The following is a 25,729-nucleotide window of genomic DNA, read 5'->3' on the forward strand; positions in this document are numbered from 1 at the left end:
ACATGTACAAGTGATTACAGGAGGCTATGACATTACAATATTATATCATCATTCCAGTTATGTAATTTTGTGCGAAGTTGAAGTACTACTTATTACAAAACATTATTCTACGCAAAGGGGCTGAGAGAGGTGGGGATAAGACAGGAGGAAACAGGCGAGGAGGACCCCCCCCCAACAAAAAAAAAAAAATCTTCTGAACATCATGGAGAAAAGTGAGGATAGGCCAACAAGTAGGGGTAAGAGAGCTATAGTAACCTTTAAAGATATGGGGTAATAGATATAACCAAGGAGGAAAAGTGGTTATATATATATATATATATATATATATATATATATATATATATATATATATATATATATATATATATATATATATATATATATATCAACGTTTGTCAAAATTTTAGTTGGCATGACAAGATGTGTCATACCCTTTGGCTGGCAAGAAGACCACATCACCTCATGGAAGTTACGCCAGGAACAGGGGATGCAAATTATTAGAAAAATTAGTTATTCGATTCAAGAAAAGACCTCGAATTGAACAGGTTAGGTCAGTACATGAAGAATGGCGCGCGTTCAATGAAAATACAATTGTGGTCGCAAGCCATTGGAATGAAGTAATCAACAAGTCTTGGAAATTAGCGCAAGACGAAAAGATACAAAATATGTTGGATTAGAAAATGTGCAAATGAAGAGGAACGAGCAAAGACACAGAAGTTCTTAGGGGAAATTAAAAATTAAACGAGGACGGATTTTTTTTAATTGTCAATAAGAATGTAAGGAAAGTGTCTATATTTATGAAAAATAGGGCAGAATTGTAATAGAAACTTAAATAATCTATGCTACTCTTGATGTTTTACCATCGACTAGGTTGGAGATTAATGTCTATCTAAGGTTAAATGAGACTGAAGTATTGTGTTTAGTGGAAATCAAACGCCCCCCTTATAATATACAATTGAAATTTAACAGATACACCTGGAGAAAAGAGGGAAAAGATGGAAAGGGTGGAGGGGTAATGTTATTGAGGAGAAGTGACTTAAAGGTGGAAGAAGCAAATATGCAAGGCTAAAGCAATCCACCTGAAATTAAAACTAAAGGGCAGAATTGAAGGAACTTCATGGTTGTAAAAGCCCTCCCCCGCAAGGACAAGAACTTGGAATTATGCTGATTATCAATGTGAGAGAGGGAGACTCAATTCCTCCCGGGAGACAGGTCCGCTCATAGTTTGTAAAGTATCACAATACTGCAAGTCTTTTAACTCCTCCCTTATGCATGATTGAATGTGTGTGTGTGTGTGTATTAAGTCACAGCATTTCCCATAATTTAGGCTACACGAGCTGATCTCTCACCCGGAAGGTCACGTGATCCCATATCACTTACAACAACGCACATCAAAAGAGACATCGAAAGGACCAACATAACAAAAGAAGATTAAACAAGAAACAGAGCTAAATACACAAGAATAAGAATAGACGAAAAAACATCGAACTTACATTGTTCTATGGGTAAGTTTATAGTAAAACGAGACATCAAGCTAAAAGTTAACAGAATAGTCAATGAAAATCGAAAGAGGGAAGCTGGACTACCAATCCAAGGAAATTGATACTGAAAGGAGTTGTGGGGAGGCACATCTAGAAATGTCGCGTTGACGTTCATGTGAAAGTACAAGTATATAATTTGCTAAGAAACTTTAGACGTAAATAATGACAAAAAAGGTAATGGGACGTCATGGATGTAAAACAAAAAACAATTGGTGGAAAAATTATGAACAGGGTTTATTAAAAATGAAAGTGCCAAGAGTATGTACGAATTTGATCTCAATTTAAAGAAGAAAAAATGTATTAATTTTTTTCGATGACTTACCTGATTATTGTAGAAATCCCGTTCCTTCGGTTGCTACTGTTTCACTCTTTAACCCCCCTTCGTTTCGCACCACACATCTATCACTCCCTATCCTAGTCTACCTAACACCATTGCCTATTAGTAAACTCAATCCTAGTAAATCCTAATCACAAGCACACACACTGGGGGCCCCAACGGCTTCGCATACCAGTGGCACTCCCGCCTCACTCTGACCTCTTGACCCCGCGCCGGTGCACATTAAAAAAAAAAAAAAAAAAAAAAAAAAAAAAAAAAATATATATATATATATATATATATACACACACACACAAACACACACACACACAAATACACACACACACACACACACACACACACACACACATATATATGTATATATATGTATATATATGTATATATAAATATAGTTATATACATATATATATATAGGTATATATAAATAAATAGATATACATATATATATATATATATATATATATATATGTATATATATACATATATATATATACAAATATATACACATAAATATATATATAAACATATATATATATATATTTATATATAAACTTGTTTTTAATGAGGTTTTAATGAGGGAAATGGAAGGAAATGAGGAAGAAGAGGACTTGGTCCAGGCAGGCAGACGCCATGTAAACAAACGCGGGCCGGATCAATTTAGTGACGATGAAGGGTCTAACAAAAATGTAAATATTAGAAACATAGATATGAGCAGCACAATATAAGGTGAGAATAATAATTTCCATGGATTTAATGGGGGGGGGGGCGGATACCAACCTCCCCCGACTGGCAAGACTAGAACAAAAACTTGAACAAATGACCGAACATTGGTAGATTAGGTTCGGTAGAATGTTAGAAATTGCGCAAAGGGTTGAAAGATTGGAAGAACTAGAGAAGGCGAACAAAAAATTAACTAAGGAAATAGAAGAACTAAAAAGACAGTTAAAAGAAGTAAAAGAGGAGAATGAAGAATTAAAGAGGAATAATAAAGAAAACAAAGAGGCCATAGCTAAAGAAGCTAAGGGTTGGAAGACAATCCAAGAAAACTGTAAAGTTGCATTTACTGACATAATTAAACAGCAAATGAAAGAAACTGAAGACTCAGTTATTAAAGTGATGAGACAAAAGGAGAATATAGTAAGAGACTTAGCAGATAAAAAGAAATGTATAATCATATTAGGAATGGAAGAGAAACACAACCCAGATAGAACCACAAGAATCAATGAGGAAAATGAAAAAGTAAGCAGATTACTAGAATTAGTTCAGGAAGATGAACCTGAAATCATGAAACAAATTGAAGAGAAGTTTAGACTCGGAAAGTATAGTACAGATAAGACCAGACCAATTAAGATTAAATTCAGGTCACAAACGACGGCAGAGAATATCTTCTAAAAAAAAACAGGGAAACTAGCAGCAAGTGAACAATATAAAAAGGTATGGATAAAAAGGGAAATGAATAAAGAGGAAAGAGAGGAGGAAAAAAATGAAAAGACAACAAGCTAAGGAAGAAAAAATAAACGAGAACAGAACAGAGTCAGAAAAAGAGAAATTCTATTGGAGAGTAGTGTATATGAAAGTAAGGAAATTCGAAATACTAGAGAAAAACAAAAGGGAAACAGGGAATACAATGGAAGTGGCAGAAAACTAAGAGTGTCTTACACAAATATAGATGGATTAATAACAGGATTGAATGAGCTGAATGATTATCTGAAGGAAAAAGAACCGGACATATTGGGAATTGTAGAAACGAAATTAAAAGGTCCACTACCACCCAACAGTGTAGGACATGATGCATATAATTATTGGATTAGAAACAGAGAGACAAAGGAAGGGGGTGGAGTTATGTTCCTGACTAAGAAGGATATAAACGTGAGGTGTGTCACATATGGAAAGAATACAGTAGAGATGATTATGATCGAAGTGGAAGAGAGAGATAAGAAGAACAGAAGGTTTGTGATAAATTATGTGCCTCCAAAAACAGCCTCGTGGGAAGAGAGTGAACATAAAAATTGTTAGAGGACACAAAGATAACATTAAATAAGATAATGGAAGATGGAGGAAGAATAGTTATGATAGGCGACTTCAATTGCAAAGAAGTCTGCTGGGAAGAGATGACAGTAAAGGGTGGAGACGGCTCATGGGGAAATGTTCTACTCGAGATGATTAATGACCATACAATGACACAGTGGATACAGGAGAACACTAGGTATAGAAATGAAGAAGAACAATCGAGACTAGACCTAATAATCACATCTGAACCTAGAATAGTAGAATAGATTGAATATAAAACACCAATAAGTAAAAGTGACCATATACTGATTGAACTGGAACTAAATGAGGAAAAATACATGAAAGGAAATGAACAATATAGAAAAGGAAGAATGATGTATGAAAAAACAAACTTTGATCAAATAAGAGAATTCTTTCAAAAAGAAAACTGGGAAGGAATGTACAAAGAAGAAACAACAGTGGAAGAGAAATGCAATATTTTGACAACAATTTATATAGAAAAAACAAAACAAAACAAAAAAGGAGTGGAAAAGTATGTCCCAAGACAAAAACAAGAAAAGGAATATGTAAAGCGCTGGTATAACAAAATTTGTAGGGAGTTAAAAGACAAAAGAGACAAAGCTTGGACCAAATGGAAAAAAAGACAGACCAGAAAAATGGAAAATATGTACTTGTTATAGAAATGAATATGTACAAGCGTGCAGAGAGGAAAAGAGAAAATATGAAAAAGATGTCATTGAAAAATGTAAAGATCAACCAAAACTATTTTACAGATTTGTAAACAGCAAACTGAAAAACAAACAAGATTTGGAGAAATTAAGACAAGGAGGAGTTGAATACACAGAGGAAATTAAAATGGCGGAAATTATGAACAAGCATTTTAAATCAGTGTTTACAAGGGAGAACATACAACCTGAAGAGATCGAATGGAAAGAGAGAGTCCCCCCCCATGAAAGAAATAGAAGTAACTAAGAATGAAATATTGAAACACTTGAGTAATCTTGATGTCAGAAAATCGCATGGACCAGATGAAATAGCAAACTGGATTTTGAAAGAATGCAGGAATGAACTTGCATACAAAATACATAGCATAATAAACAGTTCCTTGAAAGAAGGTTAAGTCCCAGAAGATTGGAAAAAAGCCAATATAGTACTTATATATATAAAGGGGGAAATAAAGAAGACCCTACCAACTACAGACCAGTCTCTCTAACAAGTACAATAGCAAAAATTTGTGAAAGAATTGTCAAAAGTAGATGGGTAAAATATTTAAAAAATAACAACGTGCTAAATCCAAGGCAATTTGGATTCAGACAAGGACGATCATGCGTCACCAATTTAATATGTTTCTATTCAAGGCTAATAGATATAATACAAGAAAGAGATGGATGGGCTGATTGTGCATTTCTAGACATAAAAAAAGCTTTTGACAAAGTACCACATAAGAAGTTGCTTAAGAAATTAGAAACTGAAGGAGGAATACAGGGTAAACTGCTTAAATGGATGGAAAACTTTTTGCAAGAAAGAAAAATGAGAGTAGTGATAAGAGACAAACACTCAAAATGGGATGAAGTAATAAGCGGTGTTCCACAAGGAACAGTTGTGGCCCCAATAATGTTTGCTATATATATTAATGATATGGATGACGGAATTGAAAGTTATATGAGCTTCTTTGCAGATGATGCAAAACTGTTAAAAAAAAAAAAAAAGTGAACACGGAAGAAGATTGTGAGTCACTACAGAGTGATCTAAATAAAGTACAGGAATGGAGTAGGAAGTGGGGATGGAGTTCAACACTAAAAAGTGTAGTATAATGGAATTTGGAAAAAGCAAAAACAGAATAACAGGATCATATAAATTGGGAGAAGAAGGAATAAAAAAGTAGAAAATGAGAAGGACCTGGGAGTCATTGTTATGAACAATGTCACCTGAGAAACATATAAATAAGATTTTTGGAGAAACTTATAATCTAATAAGAACAATCAAAGTGGCGTTTACATACCTGGATGAAGAAATGGTGAAGAAAATTCTAATCACTCTGATAAGACCAATATTGGAATATGCAGCAACGATATGGTCACCAAGTAAAAAAAAAAAAAAAAAAATGAAAGAATACAAAGAGCAATTACAAAATTGGCACCAACACTCAAAACTATCATATGAAGAGAGATTAGCAAAACTTGAACTACAGACACTAGAGCAAAGAAGAGAGAGAGGAGATTTGATAGCTATTTACAGAATCATGAAAGGCATAGAAATTATTGATAGAGAGAATCTGATAAAATGGGATGATAGAAATACAAGAGGACACGGAAAGAAAACCAAGAAAGACAGCTATAGAAGAGATGTAAAAAAGAACAGCTTTCCTCACAGAGTAATAGACAGTTGGAACAAGTTAGATGAGAAAGTGGTGTGTGCAAAAACAATACATAAATTTAAAAATAGTTTAGATAAAATGAGATATGAAGATGGGACACCACGAGCATAGTTCACCTTCCCGTAAAATACAACTAGGTAAATACACATGTGAACGTGTACACATATAAGCACACACGACGATGTCTCCCCTTCCCGTAAAATACAAGTATATAAATACAAACACACACACACACACACACACACACACACACACACACACACACACACACACACACACACACACACACACACACACACACACACACACACACCGACTCGGTGGCACAGTTGGTAGAGCGCTGAACTGGGAAGTAGAAGTGCTCCCAGTACCCAGTTCGAATCCTGCCCAGGGCCGAAATTATTTCGGTATCGCTGTGCCTCGGGTCGTTACTCTGACTCTCGTGGGCGGGGAGTTGGGTTTGTGTGTGTGTGCAAGGTCATAGCATTACCCATAGATCGGACCTACGAGCTCTGAGCTCTCTTCCAGGAGGGAAATAGCTGTCGATCACGAGTCCAACACGTGATCCAAAGACCAAGTGAACACACACACACACACACACTGGTAATAGCAATGAGCTAGAGAGAGATAACGGGGGAAAATATAATAATTCCAGTCTTCCTTAGCGTTTCACAGTTTTCTTCGGTGTTTCACAAAGAGAAAACGGAAGCAGCCAGATGACGTCAGAAGCTGCGCAGAACGGCTCAAACGGTTACACCTGGTGTATATAGACCTTGGGCAAGACAGGAGGAAACGGGAAAAAAAAAAAAATCTTCTGAACATCATGGAGAAAAGTGAGGATAGACCAACAACAAGTAGGGATAAGAAAGCTACAGTAACTTAAGATATCATTCAGCAATAGAGAAGGAAGAAGTAAGAGAGAAGGTTATCAAATAAAACGATGCTTGTCAAAGATGTAGTTGGCATGACGAGGTGTGTCACACTCTGGCTGGCAAGAAGACCACACCACCTCATAGAAAAATTAGGTATACGATTCAAGAAAAGGACTCGAATTGAACAGATCAGATTGATAACATGTTTGGGTTATAGGCTGGTTCTGATTTTTTATGAGGCTTTTCATTACTTCATCCATGTATTGAAAAGGATATACAATTTTTTCTTATATAAATCATAGATTTAGCTAACAAAAGAAGAATGGCGCGCGTTCAATGAAAATACAATTGAAGTCGCAACCACAACCCTAAACTTTTTATTCTACACCTGTTTTGTCAGTCACTATGTTACCCAATGCATGTGTTATAGATAGTTGTTGCTAGGTTCCATTTCTATATATATTTTTTTTTTAATATTGAACATTCCTTCGTTTGACTCCATTCATATATCTAGTTTAGATCGTGTTGTAGTTTATTGCAGTCATCCTCAATTTCTATTTTTCTTGTGGTCTGTCACGACAACCATATTGGAATAACTTAAAACGATCTTTCATGTATGTCGGGATTTCTCAAGGATCTCATTATAATTAATGTTACTCCTATACAGGCTATTTTATAAAGATAAAACTTGTCTATGGAAAAGTCTTATGAATAAGATATAAAATATAAAAATTTTATGTAATTTATATGTACATATATAAACGTGTAATAATAAAAAATTCTAAATTTATCAAAATATTTAAAGGAAACTTCAAATTTGTATAGTAATTTTAAAATAACAAAAACTGTAATTAATATTATTATATATACTTCTGATAGATCTTAAGTATTTGAAATCATATAACTAGGCTAAATTTTACCAATTTTTATAGTGATGAAAACTCTCAACCATAACACACAAATGAAAAGAAATTATAGAGGCACATATGTAAGCACTTATGTGAGGCTGTGATATCACACTGTTAGAACATCATTCCAGTTATGTAACTTTATGCGAAGTTGATGTCCTACATATTACAAAACATCATTCTACGTAAGGGGCTGAGAGAGGTGGGGATAAGACAGGAGGAAACAGGCGAGGACGACCCCCCCAAAAAAAAAAAAAAAAAAAAAAATCTTCTGAACATCATGGAGAAAAGTGAGGATAGGCCAAGAAGTAGGGATAAGAGAGCTACAGTGACCTTTAAAGATATAACCAAGGAGGAAAAGTGGGTATATATATATATATATATATATATATATATATATATATATATATATATATATATATATATATATATATATATATATATATATATATATCAACGCTTGTCAAAGATGTAGTTGGCATGACGAGATGCGTCATACTCTTTGCCTGGCAAGAAGACCACATCACCTTATGGAAGTTACGCCAGGAACAGGGGATGCAAATTATTAGAAAAATTGGTTATTCGATTCAAGAATAGAACTCGAATTGAACAGGCCATGTTCTGGTTAGGTCAGTACAAGAAGAATGGCGCGCGTTCAATGAAAATACAATTGAAGTCGCAAGCCATTGGAATGAAGTAATCAACAAGTCTTGGAAATTAGCGCAAGATGAAAAGATACAAAATATGTTGGATTAGAAAAGATGCAAATGAAGAGGAACGAGCAAAGACACAGAAGCTGTTAGGGGAAATTAGAAATTAAACGAGGACGGATTTTTTTTTTTTTATTGTCAATAAGAATGTAAGGAAATTGTCTATATTTATGAAAAATAGGGCAGAATTATAATGGAAACACCACAAGGAAACTTAAATAGCCTATGCTAATCTTTGTGTTTTCCTATCGACTAGGTTGGAGATTAATGGCTATCTAAGGATAAACGAGACTGATGTAGTGTATTTAGTGGAGATCAACCCCCCCACCGTTTAAAACAAATACAGTTGATGTATAACAGATACATCTGGAGAAATGAAAGAAAAGGCACAATGGGTGGAGGGGTAATGTTGTTGAGGAAAAGTGACTTAAAGGTGGAAGAAGCAAATATGAGTGAAGGCAAGGCTAAAACAATCCACCTAAAATTAAAACTAAAGGGTAGAATTGAAGGAACTTCATGGTTGTATATTGCCCCCCCCCCCCAAAAAAAAAAGACAAGAACTTGGAATTAAGCTGAACATCAATGTGATAGAAGGAGACTCAATTCCTCCCGGGAGACAGGTCCGCTCATAGTTTGCAAAGTATGACGATACTGCAAGTCATTTACCTCCTCGCTTATGCATGATTGAATGTGTGTGTGTGTGTTAAGTCACAGCATTGCCCATAATTTAGGCTACACGAGCTGATCTCTCATCCGGAAGGGCACGTGATCCCATATCACTTACAACAACGCACATCAAGAGAAATCTATGGGAAAGGACCAATATAACAAAGGAAGATTAAACAAGAAACACAACTAGATACACAAGAATCAGAATAGACGAAAAAACATCGAACTTACATTGTTCTATAGATAAGTTAACAGTAAAACGAGACACCAAGCTAAAAGTTAACAGTATAGTCAATGAAAATAGAAAGAGGGAAGCTGGACTACCAATTCAAGGAAAGTAACACTGAAGAGAGTTGTGGGGAGGCATATCTACAAATGTCGCGTTGACGTTCATGTGAAAGTACAAGTATATAATTTGCTAAGAAACTTTAGACGTACGTAATAACAAAAAAGGTAATGGAACGTCATGGATGTTAAAAAGAAAAAAAATTGTGGAAAAATCATGAACAAGGTTTATTAAAAATGAAAGTGCCAAGAGTATGTACGAATGTGGTCTCAATTTAAAGAAGAAAAAATGTATTAATTTTTTTCGATGACTTACCTGATTTTTTGTAGAAATCCCGTTCCTTCGGTTGCTACTGTTTCACTCTTTAACCCCCCTTCGTTTCGCACCACACTTCTATCACTCCCTATCCTAGTCTACCTAACACCATTGCCTATTAGTAAACTTAATCCTAGTAAATCCTAATCACACGCACACACACTGGGAGCCCCAACGGCTTCGCATACCAGTGGCACTCCCGCCGCTGCCACATACAAAAAAAAAAAAAAAAAAAAAAAAAAAAAAAAAAAAAAAAAAAAAAAAAAAAAAAAAAAAAAAAAAAAAAAAAAAAAAAAAAAAAACTCGACTGGTGTCTCCAACCAATGAAGAGTGAGATCATGCATTAAGACCCCTTGGGCTAATTCTATATCACGGAACACGGAGTGATTATTCGACCACGGAACGGAATATTTGACCACGGCATAGAATTATAGCACACGGAATGTCCCGTGGGTTTATAGGTTCCTTTCCATGCAGATACAACGAAAAAAAAAAAAAAAAAAAAAACGGAATATGTTCCCCTCCGTTGTCTGCGAGGAACTTTAATTATAAACAGATAATATAAAAAAACAACACAAAAACTTATTGAAATTGAATATAAAATGTTATACGGACGTTTCGGACATTGTCGACGGGGGGTGGGGGGTCAAGTCTTGGTAATTGACCAGGGGTCAGGTCATGACCAAGGGTCAGGTCACGGAGGGTCATATGCATACCTTGGGTCAGGTCACTTGGGGGCGGGGGCTCAAGAGACAGGTCAGCAATTTGGATGAAATGTATAGCAATCTAACTGATCTAATTATTAATGCACAACATACATTTATTCCCCTGAAGTCAATACGGAAAAATAGTAATACTCCCAAATGGATGACGGACAGATTAAAACATAAGGACTTTACTTAAAAATAAAAAAGGGGAATCACACCTTAGATCAAGATATAACGAAATGGCAAAGCCAGTTAAAAAGAATACACATACAGCGAAACGCAATTATGAAATTAAGGTTGCCAGTCAAGCAAGATCCAACCCAAAGGCTTTCTTTCATTTCTATAGAACAAAACAATCAAGAAAGAATAGGACCAATTAAAAACGATGAAAATGTGATAATAGAATCGGAGGAAAAAATGAGTGAGGAGTTTAACAGTTATTTTCTATCGATGTTTACTAATAAGAGGTTAGATAAAGTACCTGACTGCGATCCGATTTTCAGAGGGGATGAAGAAAGTAGTCTAATATCAGCATAGTAAAGAAGAAGTAGTCAAGTAGATTGGAAGGTTTACAGCTACAAAATCCCCGGGTCCAGACGAAAATTTTCCGAGAATGCTTAAGGAGTGTAGATTTGAAATCTGCGACCAGTTAACTGAAATATTTAATAAGTCAGTAGACACTGGTTTTGTGCCTATAGCTTGGAGGCAGGCAAACGTTGTTCCTGTTTTTAAGAAGGGAGATAGATCGTCTATATGCAACTACAGGCCAATCAGTTTGACATCGGTTATAGGAAAAATGCTTGAATCAGTAATAGCAAATGGACTCAGAGAACACATCGAAAGATATAATTTAGTTCGTGATTCACAGCATGGTTTCTCCAAGGGTAAGTCATGTGTGACTATAGGAAAAAAAAAAAAAAACGTTTTTTTTTATAAAAAAATTGTTTTAATGAGTTTTTTTTTATTTCATCCAAATTTGTTCATATATTAAATATTTAGTATATAAAAACAGGTGCAAGTATGTTATTCATCCCTACACATATGTGCATCTATCTTATTCAAAGAGGCACTAGACAGTGTGTAGAAATAATCAAGTAATTGACCATATAAAGTCACTGTCATATGCTGCAAGCCTGCAACAAGTGTGGATACTGTATATGGGCCAGTATGGCTATTGGCTAGTTACTTTACAAAATTAACTTTTATCTTAGCATACTCTTCAAAGATTAAACACTCCAATTTCCCATAATGACCCTGGACGTTGCCTAAACACAGATCCGCCACTTGGACAGTGGAAAAGGGGTTAGCATAGTAATGGGGGGATACTGTTGTACTCCCCACCACCCATGAAATCAGAGCTTACTTTCTACCTGACTTTTTATAATTTTCTTACATAAGACAGTATTACGTGATTTAAAGCCACTTGAACAAGAAATTAAGCAAACCTGGCTCAGAGACGAAAACAAGCAACACAGTCCACGATACTATGAAAATAACCGAGCAATTGGGTCTGCCCCACATCTATCATATCTTTCTTCCATTTCATTCTTTCCTTCCACTAAACCCCCAAATCCCCCCTCTCCCCCATCTTATCTATCCTGCCCTCTAACTAACTAAAGAAGTATTGTTTAACTAAGAAGGGAAATAAAAATTTGACAAATGGAAAAATATCAACTTTATGGAGAAAAGTGAGAATAGGCCAACAATAAGCAAGGATAATAGAGATACGATATTCCAACTCATTCAAACAGCGTGTCCTGAGAGTCAAGATATCATGGACTACAAAGTGACCTCTTGATGTACCAAGTGAACGTGATAAATTAATGAAAACAACATTCAATGTATGTCGGGATTATTCACAGATCTCATTATAATTAATGTTACTTCTATACATGCTACTTTGCAAAGATAAAATCTTGTCTATGGAAAAATCTTGTCAATGAAATATAAAATCTAATACTTTTTATATGATTTCTATATACATATATAACGTGTAATTATGAAAAATTAAAAATTCATTAAAATATTAAAAAATATATGTTTTGTATAGTAAATTTGCAGTAACAAAAACTGTGATTAATATTATAATGTATACTTCTGATGCATTATCGGTAGAAAAATTTAGGTTAGGTTTAAAAAATCATTGGTAGTTATAAAACTATTCTACATACCACATATTTGAACATAAACTAAATCAGAAACCAATTAACGCCTCAAAGAGGATTATGACAACACAATGCCAGAACAACACTTGCAGTTATTGTTACTCTATGCAAAGTTGAAGTTCTACATAAGTACTAAAATTGCAAAACATTATTCTACGTGAGCTGAGAGTGGTTTAAGGGCAAGACAGGAGGAAACAGACGGGAAAAACAAAAATCTTCTGAACATCATGGAGAAAAGTGAGGATAGACAATCAACAAGTAAGGATAAGAGAGCTACAGTAACTTAAGATATCATTCAACAATAGAGAAGGAAGAGAGAAGGTTATAATATAAAACGATGCTAGTCAAAGATGTAGTTGGCATGACGAGGTGCGTCACACTTTGGCTGGCAGGAAGACCACACCACCTCATAGAAAAATTAGGCGTACGATTCAAGAAAAGGACTCCAATTGAACAGACAAGATTGATAATATGTTTAGGTTATGGGCTGGTTCTAATTTTTTATGAGGCTTTTCATTACTTCATCCATGTATTGAAAAGCATATCTACTGTTTTTTTTTTCCTCATAAACCATAGATTTACCCAACAAATTTGTTGATGCGTTTCTTACGAGACAGTTTGTCTATGACCACAACCCCAAGCTCTTTATTCAACACCGGTATTGTCAGTGACTATGTTACCCAATGCATATGTTATAGATGGTTTTTGCTAGGTTCCATTTCTATTTTTTTTTAATATTGAACTTTAGTCCTTCGTTTGAATCCATTCATAAATCATGTTTACACTGGTTGTAGTGTGTTGCATTCATCCTCAATTTCTATTTTTCTTGTGGTCTGTGGAATAACAACGATCTTCAATGTACGTCGGGATTTCTCTAGGATCTCATTATAATTAATGTTACTCCTATACAGGCTATTTTATAAAGATAAAACTTGTCTGGAAAAATCTTATCAGTAAGATATAAAATATAAAATTTTTATGTAATTTATATGTATATATATAAACGTGTAATGATAAAAAAAATCAAATTTATCAAAATATTTAAAGAACACTTCAAATTTGTATAGTAATTTTGAAATAATAAAAACTGTAATTAATATTATTATATATACTTCTGTTCCTTGCCTGTAATTTGAAAGAATTTTAGGTTAGGTTTTACCAATTTATTTGGAGCTATATAAACTCGCATTGACATTTCATAAGTGAAACGTAATAATAGTGATACGTCAACAAGTGAACAATTAGAAATGTATGAATGATAGGGCAATAGTGTAAGGGAAACACCTCAAGGAAACTTAAATAGCCTATGCTAACCTTGATGCTTTATTATCGACTAGGTTGGAGATTAATGGCTATCTAGGAATAAACGAGCCTGTTGAATTGTCTTTAGTTGAGATCAAACCCCCCCCCCTTCAAAAATACAGTTGAAATATAACAGATACACCTGGAGAAAAGAAGAAAAAAGTTAAAAGGGTGGAGGGGTTATGTTGTTGAGGAGAAGTGACTTAAAGGTGGAAGAAGCAAATATGAGTGAAGGCAAGGCTAAAGCAATCCACCTGAAATTTAAACTAAAGGGTAGAATTGAAGGAACTTCATGGTTGTATATTGCCCCCCCCCCCCAAAGACAAGAACTTGGAATTAAGTTGATTATCAATGTGAGAGAGGGAGACTCAATTCCTCCCGGGAGACAGGTCCGCTCATAGTTTGCAAAGTATCACAATACTGCAAGTTTTTTAACTCCTCCCTTATGCATGATTGAATGTGTGTGTATTAAGTCACAGCATTGCCCACAATTTAGGCTACACGAGCTGATCTCTCACCCGGAAGGTCACGTTATCCAATATCACTTACAACTACGCACATCAAAAGAGAAATCTATGGGAAAGGACCAATACAACAAAGGAAGATTAAGCAAGAAACACAACTAAATACACAAGAATCAGAATAGACGAAAAAACATCGAACTTACATTGTTCTATAGATAAGTTAATAGTAAAACGAGACACCAATCTAAAGGTTAACAGAATAGTCAATGAAAATAGAAAGAGGGAAGCTGGACTACCAATTCAAGGAAAGTGACATTGGAAGGAGTTGTGGGGAGGCATCTCTAGAAATGTCGCGTTGACGTTAATGTGAAAGTACAAGTATATAATTTGGTAAGAAACTTTAGACGTAAATAATGACAAAAAAGGCTAATGGGATCTCATGGATGTTAAAAAGGAAAGAAAAGAAAAGAAAAAAGAACAATTGATGGAAAAAAATCATGGACAGGGTTTATTAAAAATGAAAGTGCCAAGTGTATGTACGAATGTGGTCTCAATTTAAAGAAGAAAAAATGTATTAATTTTTTTCGATGACTTACCTGATTTCTGTAGAAATCCCGTTCCTTCGGTTGCTTCTGTTACACTCTTTAATCGCCCTCCGTTTCGCAGCACACTTCTATCACTCCCTATCCTAGTTTACCTAACACCATTGCCCTGTTAACAAACCTGATCCTAGAACAGTCCCACTTGTTTCCCCTCGTTTCACACGCACACACACACTGGGGGCCCCAACGGCTTCGCATACCAGTGGCACTCCCGCCTCACTCTGACTTTTTGACCCCCGCGCCGGTGCCACATAAAAAAAAAAAAAAAAAAAAAAAAAAAAAAAATATATATATATATATATATATATATATATATATATATATATACACACACACACACACACACACACACACACACACACACACACACACACACACACACATATATATATATATATATATATATATATATATATATATATATATATATATATATATCGACTAGTGTCTCCAACCAATGAAGAGTGAGATCATACATGAAGACCCCTTGGGCTAATTCTATATCACGGAACACGGAGTGGATTATTCGACCACGGAATGGATTGATGACATACAGAATGTTCCGTAGTTTTACAGGTTGCGTTCCGTGCATATCATTGAACACGGAACAGAATATTTGACCATGTCATAGAATGATGGCACGCGGAATGTCCCTTGGGTTTATTGGTACCGTTCCATGCAGATACAATGAAAAAACGGAATATGTTCCCCTCCGTTGTCTGCGAGGAACTTTAATAATAAAAAGATAATATAAAAATAATATAAAAACCTATTTGAAATTGAATCTGAAATGTTATACAGACGTTTCGGACATTGTCGACGGGGGGGGGGTGTCAAGTCTTGGTACTTGACCAGGGGTCAGGTCATGACCAAGGATCGGGTCGCGGAGGGTAATATGCATACCTTGGGTCAGGTCACTTGGGGGCGGGGGCTCAAGAGACAGGTCAGCAATTTGGATGAAATGTATAGCAATCTAACTGATCTAATTATTAATGCACAAAATACATTTATCCTCCTGAAGTCAATACGGAAAAATAGTAATACTCCCAAATGGATGACGGACAGATTAAAACATGAGATCGGAATGAAAAGAGGACTTTACGTAAAAATAAAAAAAGGGGAATCACACCTTAGATCAAGATATAACGAAATGGCAAAGCCGGTTAAAAAGAATACACATACAGCAAAACGCAATTATGAAATTAAGGTTGCCAGTCAAGCAAGATCCAACCCAAAGGGTTTCTTTCATCTCTACAGAACAAAAAATAAAGAATAGGACCAATTAAAAACGATGAAAATGTGATAATAGAATCGGAGGAAAAGATAAGTGAGGAGTTTAACAGTTATTTTCTATCGGTGTTTACTAATGAGAGGTTAGATAAAGTGCCTGACTGCGATCCGATTTTCAGAGGGGATGAAGAAAGTAGTCTATCTAATATCAGCATAGTAAAGAAGAAGTAGTCAAGCAGATTGAAAGACTTAAAGCTACAAAATCCCCGGGTCCAGACGAAATTTTTCCGAGAATGCTTGAGTGTAAATTTGAAATCTGCGACCATTTAACTGAAATATTCAATAAATCGGTAGACACTGGTTTTGTGTCTATTGCTTGGAGGCAGGCAAACGTTGTTCCTGTTTTTAAGAAGGGAGATAGATCGTCTATATGCAACTACAGGCCAATCAGTTTGACATCGGTTATAGGAAAAATGCTTGAATCAGTAATGGTAAATAGACTCAGAGAACACATCGAACGACATAATTTAATTCGTGATTCACAGCATGGTGTCTCCAAGGGTAAGTCATGTGTGACTAATCTGCTATCCTTTTACACTAAAGTATATAAGGCGTCAGATAACAATGATAATTACGATGTTATTTACCTTGACTTTAGCAAAGCGTTTAATAAGGTGCCACACCAGCGACTACTAAATAAAATCAAAGCCCATGGCATAAGAGGAAAAGTGTTAGAATGGATTAGAGCTTGGATTAGTAACAGAAAACAGCGGGTCACCATAAATGGAGTAAAATCTAGGTGGGGCAATGTTACTAGTGGGATCCCACAGGGCTCGGTTTTGGGTCCCTTGTTGTTCATTATGTACATAAACGACTTGGACGATGGGATAAATAGTGATGTTAGTAAGCTTGCGGACGACACTAAAATAGGACGCCTAATTAGGTCAGGAGACGACGCAGAGATTCTGCAGGATGATTCAAATTGTTCACATGGTTGGTAAAATGGCAAATGAATTTCAATATCTCTAAGTGTAGCGTGTTAAACGTAGGGCTACACAACCCCGAAAATTGATACAGCTTAGATAACACGCTTTTAGAGAAAACTGAGTGCGAGAGAGACTTGGGAGTTCTAGTTTCTAGTGAGTCCGGACCTTAAAACAAGGAAACAGTGCATTAGCGCCAGGAATAAAGCAAACAGAGCATTAGGTTTCATTGTTAGGATGGTAACGAATAGAAGTGCAGAGGTAATTATTAAACTCTATCTAGCGATAGTTAGACCCATCCTTGACTACGCGGTACAGTTTTGATCTCCGTCCTACAGAATGGTCATCAATTCATTAGAATCAGTACAGAGAAGAATGACCAAAATGATACATGGACTCAGAAATTTGCCTTACGAAGAGAGGCTTAGGCACCTTAACTTACACTTTCTGGAGAGACGCAGAGTGCGGAGTGATCTAATAGAAGTGTTCAAGTGAATCAAAGGCTTTAACAAGGGTGATGCAAACAAGGTCATCATATTAAAACAACAGGGTAGGACTCGCAGTAATGGTTATAAACTGGACAAATTTAGATTTAAGATGGAAATAGGCAAGGATTGGTTTACTAATAGGGTGGTCGACGAATAGAACAGACTTAGTAACCATGTAGTGAACGCTGAAACTATCAGTTGCTAAACGATTAAACAACTTTATGGATGGCGATGACAGGTGGTGATGGATACGGAGCTGCCTAGTTGTAGGCCTTATGATCTTTTGCAGTTTCCTTCATTCTTATGTCCTTATGTATTTGTTAATTGTTATTCGTCTCTCTTTCTAATCCCATGATAAATATTTACATTCACACTATCAACATCCATTCCGTTTTCTGCGCGGAACTTATTTTATTGATTTATTTTTTATTAACCTCTTTATCTATTTATCTATTTTTATTATTTCTTATAACAGAATACTGCGCGAGGAAAACTGATTTGACCAAGAATCGTTGATGTAGTAATTTGGTGCTTTTATCATTTCCGTGAACTATGTCTTGTGTTTTTACTAAGGATTCCCAACCTATGCCTCACGAGCACCGCCGTGCTCTCTTAGGGTTGATTCACACTATCGGTCCGGTCGCGCTCCAGTCTCGCTACGCTCCGGTTCTGAGGTATTCAGGGTTGATTCACACTATCGGTCCGGTCACGCTCCACTCCCGGTTCTGAGGTATTTATCGGTCCGCTCTCGTTCCCGTCATCCCCCCTCCCTCGACACCAGTAGAAGTCTTACCATCAGTTACGAAGGATGTGTGACTGTAGTACAGCGAAGTTAGGTCATAGAGCTCTGGTTTACCTTTGACTAATTCTATTAGCATTTCATCTGAAACCACAAAATTAAAGTAAGTTTTGTAGGTTATATTTTATTCAGTTGGTGCTTATGTATATCCTAGCTGTGCGCATTGCCATTGTATCAGTGATAAATAAAAAGAAAACGTATTTTTATCATTTATCTACCTTTCGCATGATTCCATTGTGGTGTTTTCTTTGGATTATCCATGGTTTGGTAGGACAGAAGGAAACACTATTTGCTTAATTAAACGAAGACTGAATCTCGACTGGAGTGGAGCAGTAGGCAGGGCTGCAGCGTTTTCTACACTGCCGTGTAGAATGGGAGTGTTGCCATACCGGGGTATACATTTTTCTCGGGCGTGTGCAGACTTTCATAGCAAGATATACTTGTCAAACTTTGACAAAATGTTGGTTCTAGTTTTTTTATTCTTGAATGTATATAAGGCCCCCAATCCCTAACATATTCAGTAAGATATGAAAATTCTTTTTTATTATTATTATTATTATCGCTAAAAGAAAGCTGAAACTTTAGCGTATATTTTTTTTACTACACCGTGAAAACGTATCTAGGAGGTGCTAAGATGGGAGGGAGGGTGGAGGGGTGTAGAGTGTTTTCGGGGATGGAATGGGTGGGAAGGATTTTATGCCTTGTCCTTTTTTGGCTACCGCCCTGGTAAGGGGGAAAAAGCCTTGGTATATGTATGTATGTAAAAACGTATCTTTTGGGGTACAATATTTTATAAGTAACACAATTACCAATTAAGTCATATTTTGATGTACCATTTATTATTTGATAACAGTTCTATGATTTTTAAACAAAAGTTTGATTTTTTAAATGTTATGAACAGCCCGCTGATATGTAGAAAAAATTTCCTCATATCCTTGTGCAGTTGCCACATGCCGCTATTTGGTACAAAATTCTACGAAACGGCAGCCCTGGCAGGTGCAGGACCGTGGCAACTGAGTTCACACTGGCGCTCACGGTTCGGTCACGGTCCAGTCTCGCTCCAGTAAAAATATCTTTTGACGGAACCGTGACCGGAGCGAGACCGGAGCGAGACTGGAGCGAGAGCGCCAGTGTGAATGCTTCCATTGAAATTAATGAGACAATATTGGACCGGACCGAGAGCGTAGCGAGACTGGAGCGCGACCGGACCGATAGTGTGAATCAACCCTTAGGGTTGATTCACACTATCGGTCCGGTCGCGCTCCAGTCTCGCTACGCTCTCGGTCCGGTCCAATATTGTCTCATTAATTTCAATGGAAGCATTCACACTGGCGCTCTCGCTCCAGTCTCGCTCCGGTCTCGCTCCGGTCACGGTTCCGTCAAAAGATATTTTTACTGGAGCGAGACTGGACCGTGACCGAACCGTGAGCGCCAGTGTGAACTCAGTTGCCACGGTCCTGCACCTGCCAGGGCTGCCGTTTCGTAGAATTTTGTACCAAATAGCGGCATGTGGCAACTGCACAAGGATATGAGGAAATTTTTTCTACATATCAGCGGGCTGTTCATAACATTTAAAAACTCAAACTTTTGTTTAAAAATCATAGAACTGTTATCAAATAATAAATGGTACATCAAAATATGACTTAATTGGTAATTGTGTTACTTATAAAATATTGTACCCCAAAAGATACGTTTTTACATACATACATATACCAAGGCTTTTTCCCCCTTACCAGGGAGGTAGCCAAAAAAGGACAAGGCATAAAATCCTTCCCACCCATTCCATCCCCGAAAACACTCCACACCCCTCCACCCTCCCTCCCATCTTAGCACCTCCTAGATACGTTTTCACGGTGTAGAAAAAAATATATATACGCTAAAGTTTCAGCTTTCTTTTAGCGATAATAATAATAATAAAAAAGAATTTTCATATCTTACTGAATATGTTAGGGCATGGGGGCCTTATATACATTCAAGAATAAAAAAACTAGAACCAACATTTTGTCAAAGTTTGACAAGTATATCTTGCTATGAAAGTCTGCACACGCCCGAGAAAAATGTATACCCCGGTATGGCAACACTCCCATTCTACACGGCAGTGTAGAAAACGCTGCAGCCCTGCCTACTGCTCCACTCCAGTCGAGATTCAGTCTTCGTTTAAGCAAATAGTGTTTCCTTCTGTCCTACCAAACCATGGATAATCCAAAGAAAACACCACAATGGAATCATGCGAAAGGTAGATAAATGATAAAAATACGTTTTCTTTTTATTTATCACTGATACAATGGCAATGCGCACAGCTAGGATATACATAAGCACCAACTGAATAAAATATAACCTACAAAACTTACTTTAATTTTGTGGTTTCAGATGAAATGCTAATAGAATTAGTCAAAGGTAAACCAGAGCTCTATGACCTAACTTCGCTGTACTACAGTCACACATCCTTCGTAACTGATGGTAAGACTTCTACTGGTGTCGAGGGAGGGGGGATGACGGGAACGAGAGCGGACCGATAAATACCTCAGAACCGAGAGTGGAGCGTGACCGGACCGATAGTGTGAATCAACCCTGAATACCTCAGAACCGGAGCGTAGCGAGACTGGAGCGCGACCGGACCGATAGTGTGAATCAACCCTTAGGGGCCATTTACACGATCAAACCCTTTGTCAAACCCATTTGTCAAACAAGTGTTTGAAGTGATGTTTGACCGTGTGAATGGGGTATTTGGTTTGACAAACAAATACCCCATTCACACGGTCAAACAACTAACCCTTGTTTGACAAACCGTTTGACCATGTAAACGGCCCTTTATGCTCTAGTGGTACTCTTAACCAAGAGTCGATTTCGTGGATCACGTGCTGGACTCGTGGTCAACCGCGATTACCAAAGCTGTACTACAGTATTTCCTTGCCCAAGGGAGTTTATTGAGTTGTGATGTTTTTCAGCCCTGGGTGGAGAGCAAATTCAAGATGACCGAGGTTTTCTGGTCTCAAGGGGGTTTTACACGGTCAAACATGTTGGCCAGCACGTTTGACAACATGATGTTTGAGAGTATGTTTGAACATGTGAAAGGGGTACACATGTTGGATCAACGTGTTGGATGGATGTCTGATCTGGCCTGAGATTTGTGGGTGAAGCTTGCTTGTTCATGTCCATGCATGAACGTCTGAACACGCATCAGTCTCCAACCGTCATACATGATCAAATCTCGCGGAGGTACTAACATATTTAGCAGCTTCTTCAGTGACAGACTTTCCATTTATTTCCAAAATGAATTATATGTGTGCCGTTAAGGAGAAGGAAAGGGAAATTATGGTGGATTTCATTCACATATAGCCTATAGAAAGCATATAGCATTGTGGAAGGTGAAATCGAAAGAATACTCTAATAGGAATTTAAGAAATAAAGGTATAGATGAATTGCGTAGAAAGCTAAATGAAATTGACCCTCAGTGCACGAGGGATGATGTGATGGAAAAAAATCAACTGTCTTCGTAGTTCTTTTAGAAGGCAAGACAAGTTTCTGGTATAATCTTTGATAAGGTGCTAGTTGCGATGAGAGCTGAAAATATCAAGTCTAGCAGAAATCTTCCCGTAGCTAAAATAACGCAATGTTGCGCTCAGCAGTTCATGAGGGCTAATAGACTTTCTCATAATGGTTACAAGTAATGGATGGAGTGACCAGATTCAAAAGTTCGAAGTATGTTAATTCGTCCATGCGCATATAATTGCGCCAATCATCTGGGTGTAATTTCAGTTCCTTCATTAAGCTTGTATGAGAAATGTGGTTCTTTTTCAGTAACCAGCCATTTGTCCACTTTGAATGCTCCCTTTTCTTTTCGTTGAGGGCAACCACTATCCCAATTGCAGTCACCTCGACTTGGGTAAGGGACGTGTTGTTCCCTTCTCTTGGCACCGACTGCGGTTGTCTGTCCGTTTGGTCTGAACGTGTAACAACTCTTCAAACATGTTGTGTTGGAGGTTTGATGAGCGAGTTTGCCAGCACGTTTGATTGTGTACAACCCATTTATATAACTTCATATTAATCAAGACATTCAAATATCATTCCGTGTGTCATTCCGTCCCATGTGAATTTTATTCCGTTCCGTATTCCATGTTTCCGCGGAACACGGAACGGAATATTCAACCACGGAACGGAATATTAGACCACTGAACGGAATGACATTCAAATGTCATTGCGTGTACATAAATTCTGTTCCATGTGAATTATTCCGTTCCATGAGATAGTGGTAGCACCTTTGCCTTCACGCAATACGAGGATTATAGAATGGTTTCAATATTATTGTAAAAAAAAAAATAATAATAATAATAATAATAATAATAATAAAAAGTCAAGTATAACCAACCTTCCATGGCGAGATTTGAAAAGTATTTTCTGTATTATCCTGAAAACAGACTGCGATTGTTGAGCTGTGAAGCAACCTTCTCTCACCAACATTCACTCGCACACTGAGAGGCAACAAGGTGGCTTGTGTACTTTGCCAAGTGTTCATTAGAAACTGCTGACTGATGCACATGGTAATCGTTGAAACTTCATTACCAAAGAGGATATTGTATTCAAATCAAACATGTTGGAACTAAAATTCAATTATGAAAAAACGGACCTCGAAAATAGTAACAAGACACAAGATCCAAACGTACCAGGAACTGACTATCACTTGGGCCTACAACAATATGCACATCAACAAGAAATCCTTGTGTCGGAGTAAACGTCATGCGGGAGAAGTGCATGTGAGGCATGTGCAGGCAAGATAGGTGGGGATAATGTGCTCCGCCTCACACGTGTTTCAATATACAGTATGTATATGTATATGTATATATATATATATATATATATATATATATATATATATATATATATATATATTATATATATATTCTATCGATTTGGGTTGAAATGGTCTAAAATTAAAAGAGAAAAGGAACAGCTGTAAAACATGCCTTCCCTCTCTTTCTCTTACCTCTATCTCTAATCTCTCTATCTCATCTCTAATCTCTCTATTCATATAAATTGTTCCTCACTGACCATGAAGAGCAATCCATTAGGCAATCTGAGACTATATTTAGTGCTAACATAGTATATGAATATCACTGTTCTTGCGAGGACTGGCGCCTCATAATAATCCTGATCATCTGATGTGGGATAGCGACATTAGTTCGTACATGCGAGTGAAAGGGACGAGGGTGACGTCACGCCGTTGGGTGATGACGTCAAGTCGCGTCGTTCTGTGGCCTTTCGAAATGTCTCACTATGTGATACTGTTTTAGAACATTTGTGCACATGTACACACCCATACTGACCATGTGGGAACATTGGGACCTAAAGTTGTACATACATACGAATACCAGCGGTTTTTTCTCCGATACAAGTTAAAGTGTGCTACCTTTCTACCTTTGCAGGCAGGAGCATTCGTCGTGTTGTATACAGTGAAATAAACGGTGTTATACACACCCGAGTGTCAACTTGATCATAAAAGGGATACACTGGAACAAAATATAAATTATGCACACGCAGTCATGCATTACACTAAACGTTTTATTCTACTCCGTCATGTCCACACTTTCAATAATATGTGCAGTAAATATGAGGGACCACAAAAAATTTTCAGTTAAAATAGCTGAGATTCTCTTTCATTACCGTAACACCCAAAATCCCACTATTAGGAAATATCCAGCTGAGTGAGTTATCTTTAAAACTGTCTCATACAATGAAACTGTGTCTTATTAAGCTATGTATACAAGCTAATATCAAAGCATAAAATGAAATATATCCTGTTATGAGAAAGTATGATATGTATCAATATTTGTTAGATATAAAAGAGGATGTACAGAGAAATATTTTTCTGGTACATTTCCAAATATTACTGACCATATTACATGTAATGATTCGTTGGGAATCCGATGTCTAATAGACCTACTACAGACAAAGAAAACGTGCATCGAGTTTTTACCAATGATGATATACTTTCTACCCCGTTTCATTCATCTCTGATGAGGAGGAAAACCCAAAGTCTGTAATATCTCCAGTGTTTTAAAATTATCCACAAGTGTCTTCCTTTAGTAGGCTACTCCATCCAGTATTACTGTGATATCCTGAAAGTTATCCTGATAAATTTGCGCCACATTTTAGTCAGCAGGGTTAGTTGTCCCATTAAACCTCCTCAGGGAATAGATCTTAGGGATATTCATAACTATCATTATATTAGTATAATTTTTGTTTCAGTGATTTAGAATTATTTTAGCTCATTATGTCTATGTTGACAGGGTCATTACAAATATTTGCCATTATTATTATTATTATTATTATTATTATTATTATTATTATTATTATTATTATTATTATTATTATTATTATTATTATTATTATTATTATTATTATTATTATTATTATTATTATCATAGTTCCACTTTACAAGGAAAAAGGGGACAAGTGTGAGTGTAGTAATTTCAGAGGGATCAGCTTGTTAAGAGTAGTTGGGAAGGGTTATGGGAGGGTCTTGATTGAGAGGATTAGAAGAGGAACAGTGTGGGTTTAGGAGAAGTAGGGGTTGCGTAAGATTTTTGTGGTAAGACAGATATGTGCGAAAGCTATAGGAAAAGGTAAGGATGTTTTTTGGACTTTTATGGATCTGGAAAAGGCTTATGATAGGGTAGACAGGAAGGCACTGTGGGAGGTATTGCAGATATACGGGATAGGAGGAAAGCTGTTAAGAGCAGTCAAGAGTTTTTACGAGAGTAGTAGAGCTTGTGTTAGGATTAGAAATGGAGAGAGTGAGTAGTTTTAGGTAAAGGTTAGACTTCGTCAGGGATGTGTTATGTCGCCCTGGCTGTTCAATTTATACAAATATGGGGTGGTGTGAGAGGTAAATGCAAGGGTAGTGGGTCAGGGATTAGATAGGTTAAATAAAATGGAGAAAAGTGGGAGATAAGCCAGCTGTTGT

The 25,729-nt window shown here is 36.6% G+C and overlaps 1 protein-coding gene across 1 annotated transcript in view; it reads right to left on the minus strand.

Annotated features, from left to right (window-relative positions):
- Positions 1–23,236, minus strand: part of LOC143040619 (D-galactonate transporter) — a 98,424-nt gene extending 75,188 nt beyond the window's left edge. Inside the window, exon 1 of the mRNA XM_076211778.1 lies at positions 23,135–23,236. Within this exon, the coding sequence (XP_076067893.1) occupies positions 23,135–23,141 (7 nt within the window). The 5' untranslated portion in view covers positions 23,142–23,236. The remainder of the gene's footprint in view (positions 1–23,134) is intronic.
- Positions 23,237–25,729: the final 2,493 nt, after the last annotated feature.

This window comes from Oratosquilla oratoria, chromosome 29, assembly GCF_046742065.1.
Source record: "Oratosquilla oratoria isolate Oo_2021 chromosome 29, ASM4674206v1, whole genome shotgun sequence".
Taxonomy (NCBI): domain Eukaryota; kingdom Metazoa; phylum Arthropoda; class Malacostraca; order Stomatopoda; family Squillidae; genus Oratosquilla; species Oratosquilla oratoria.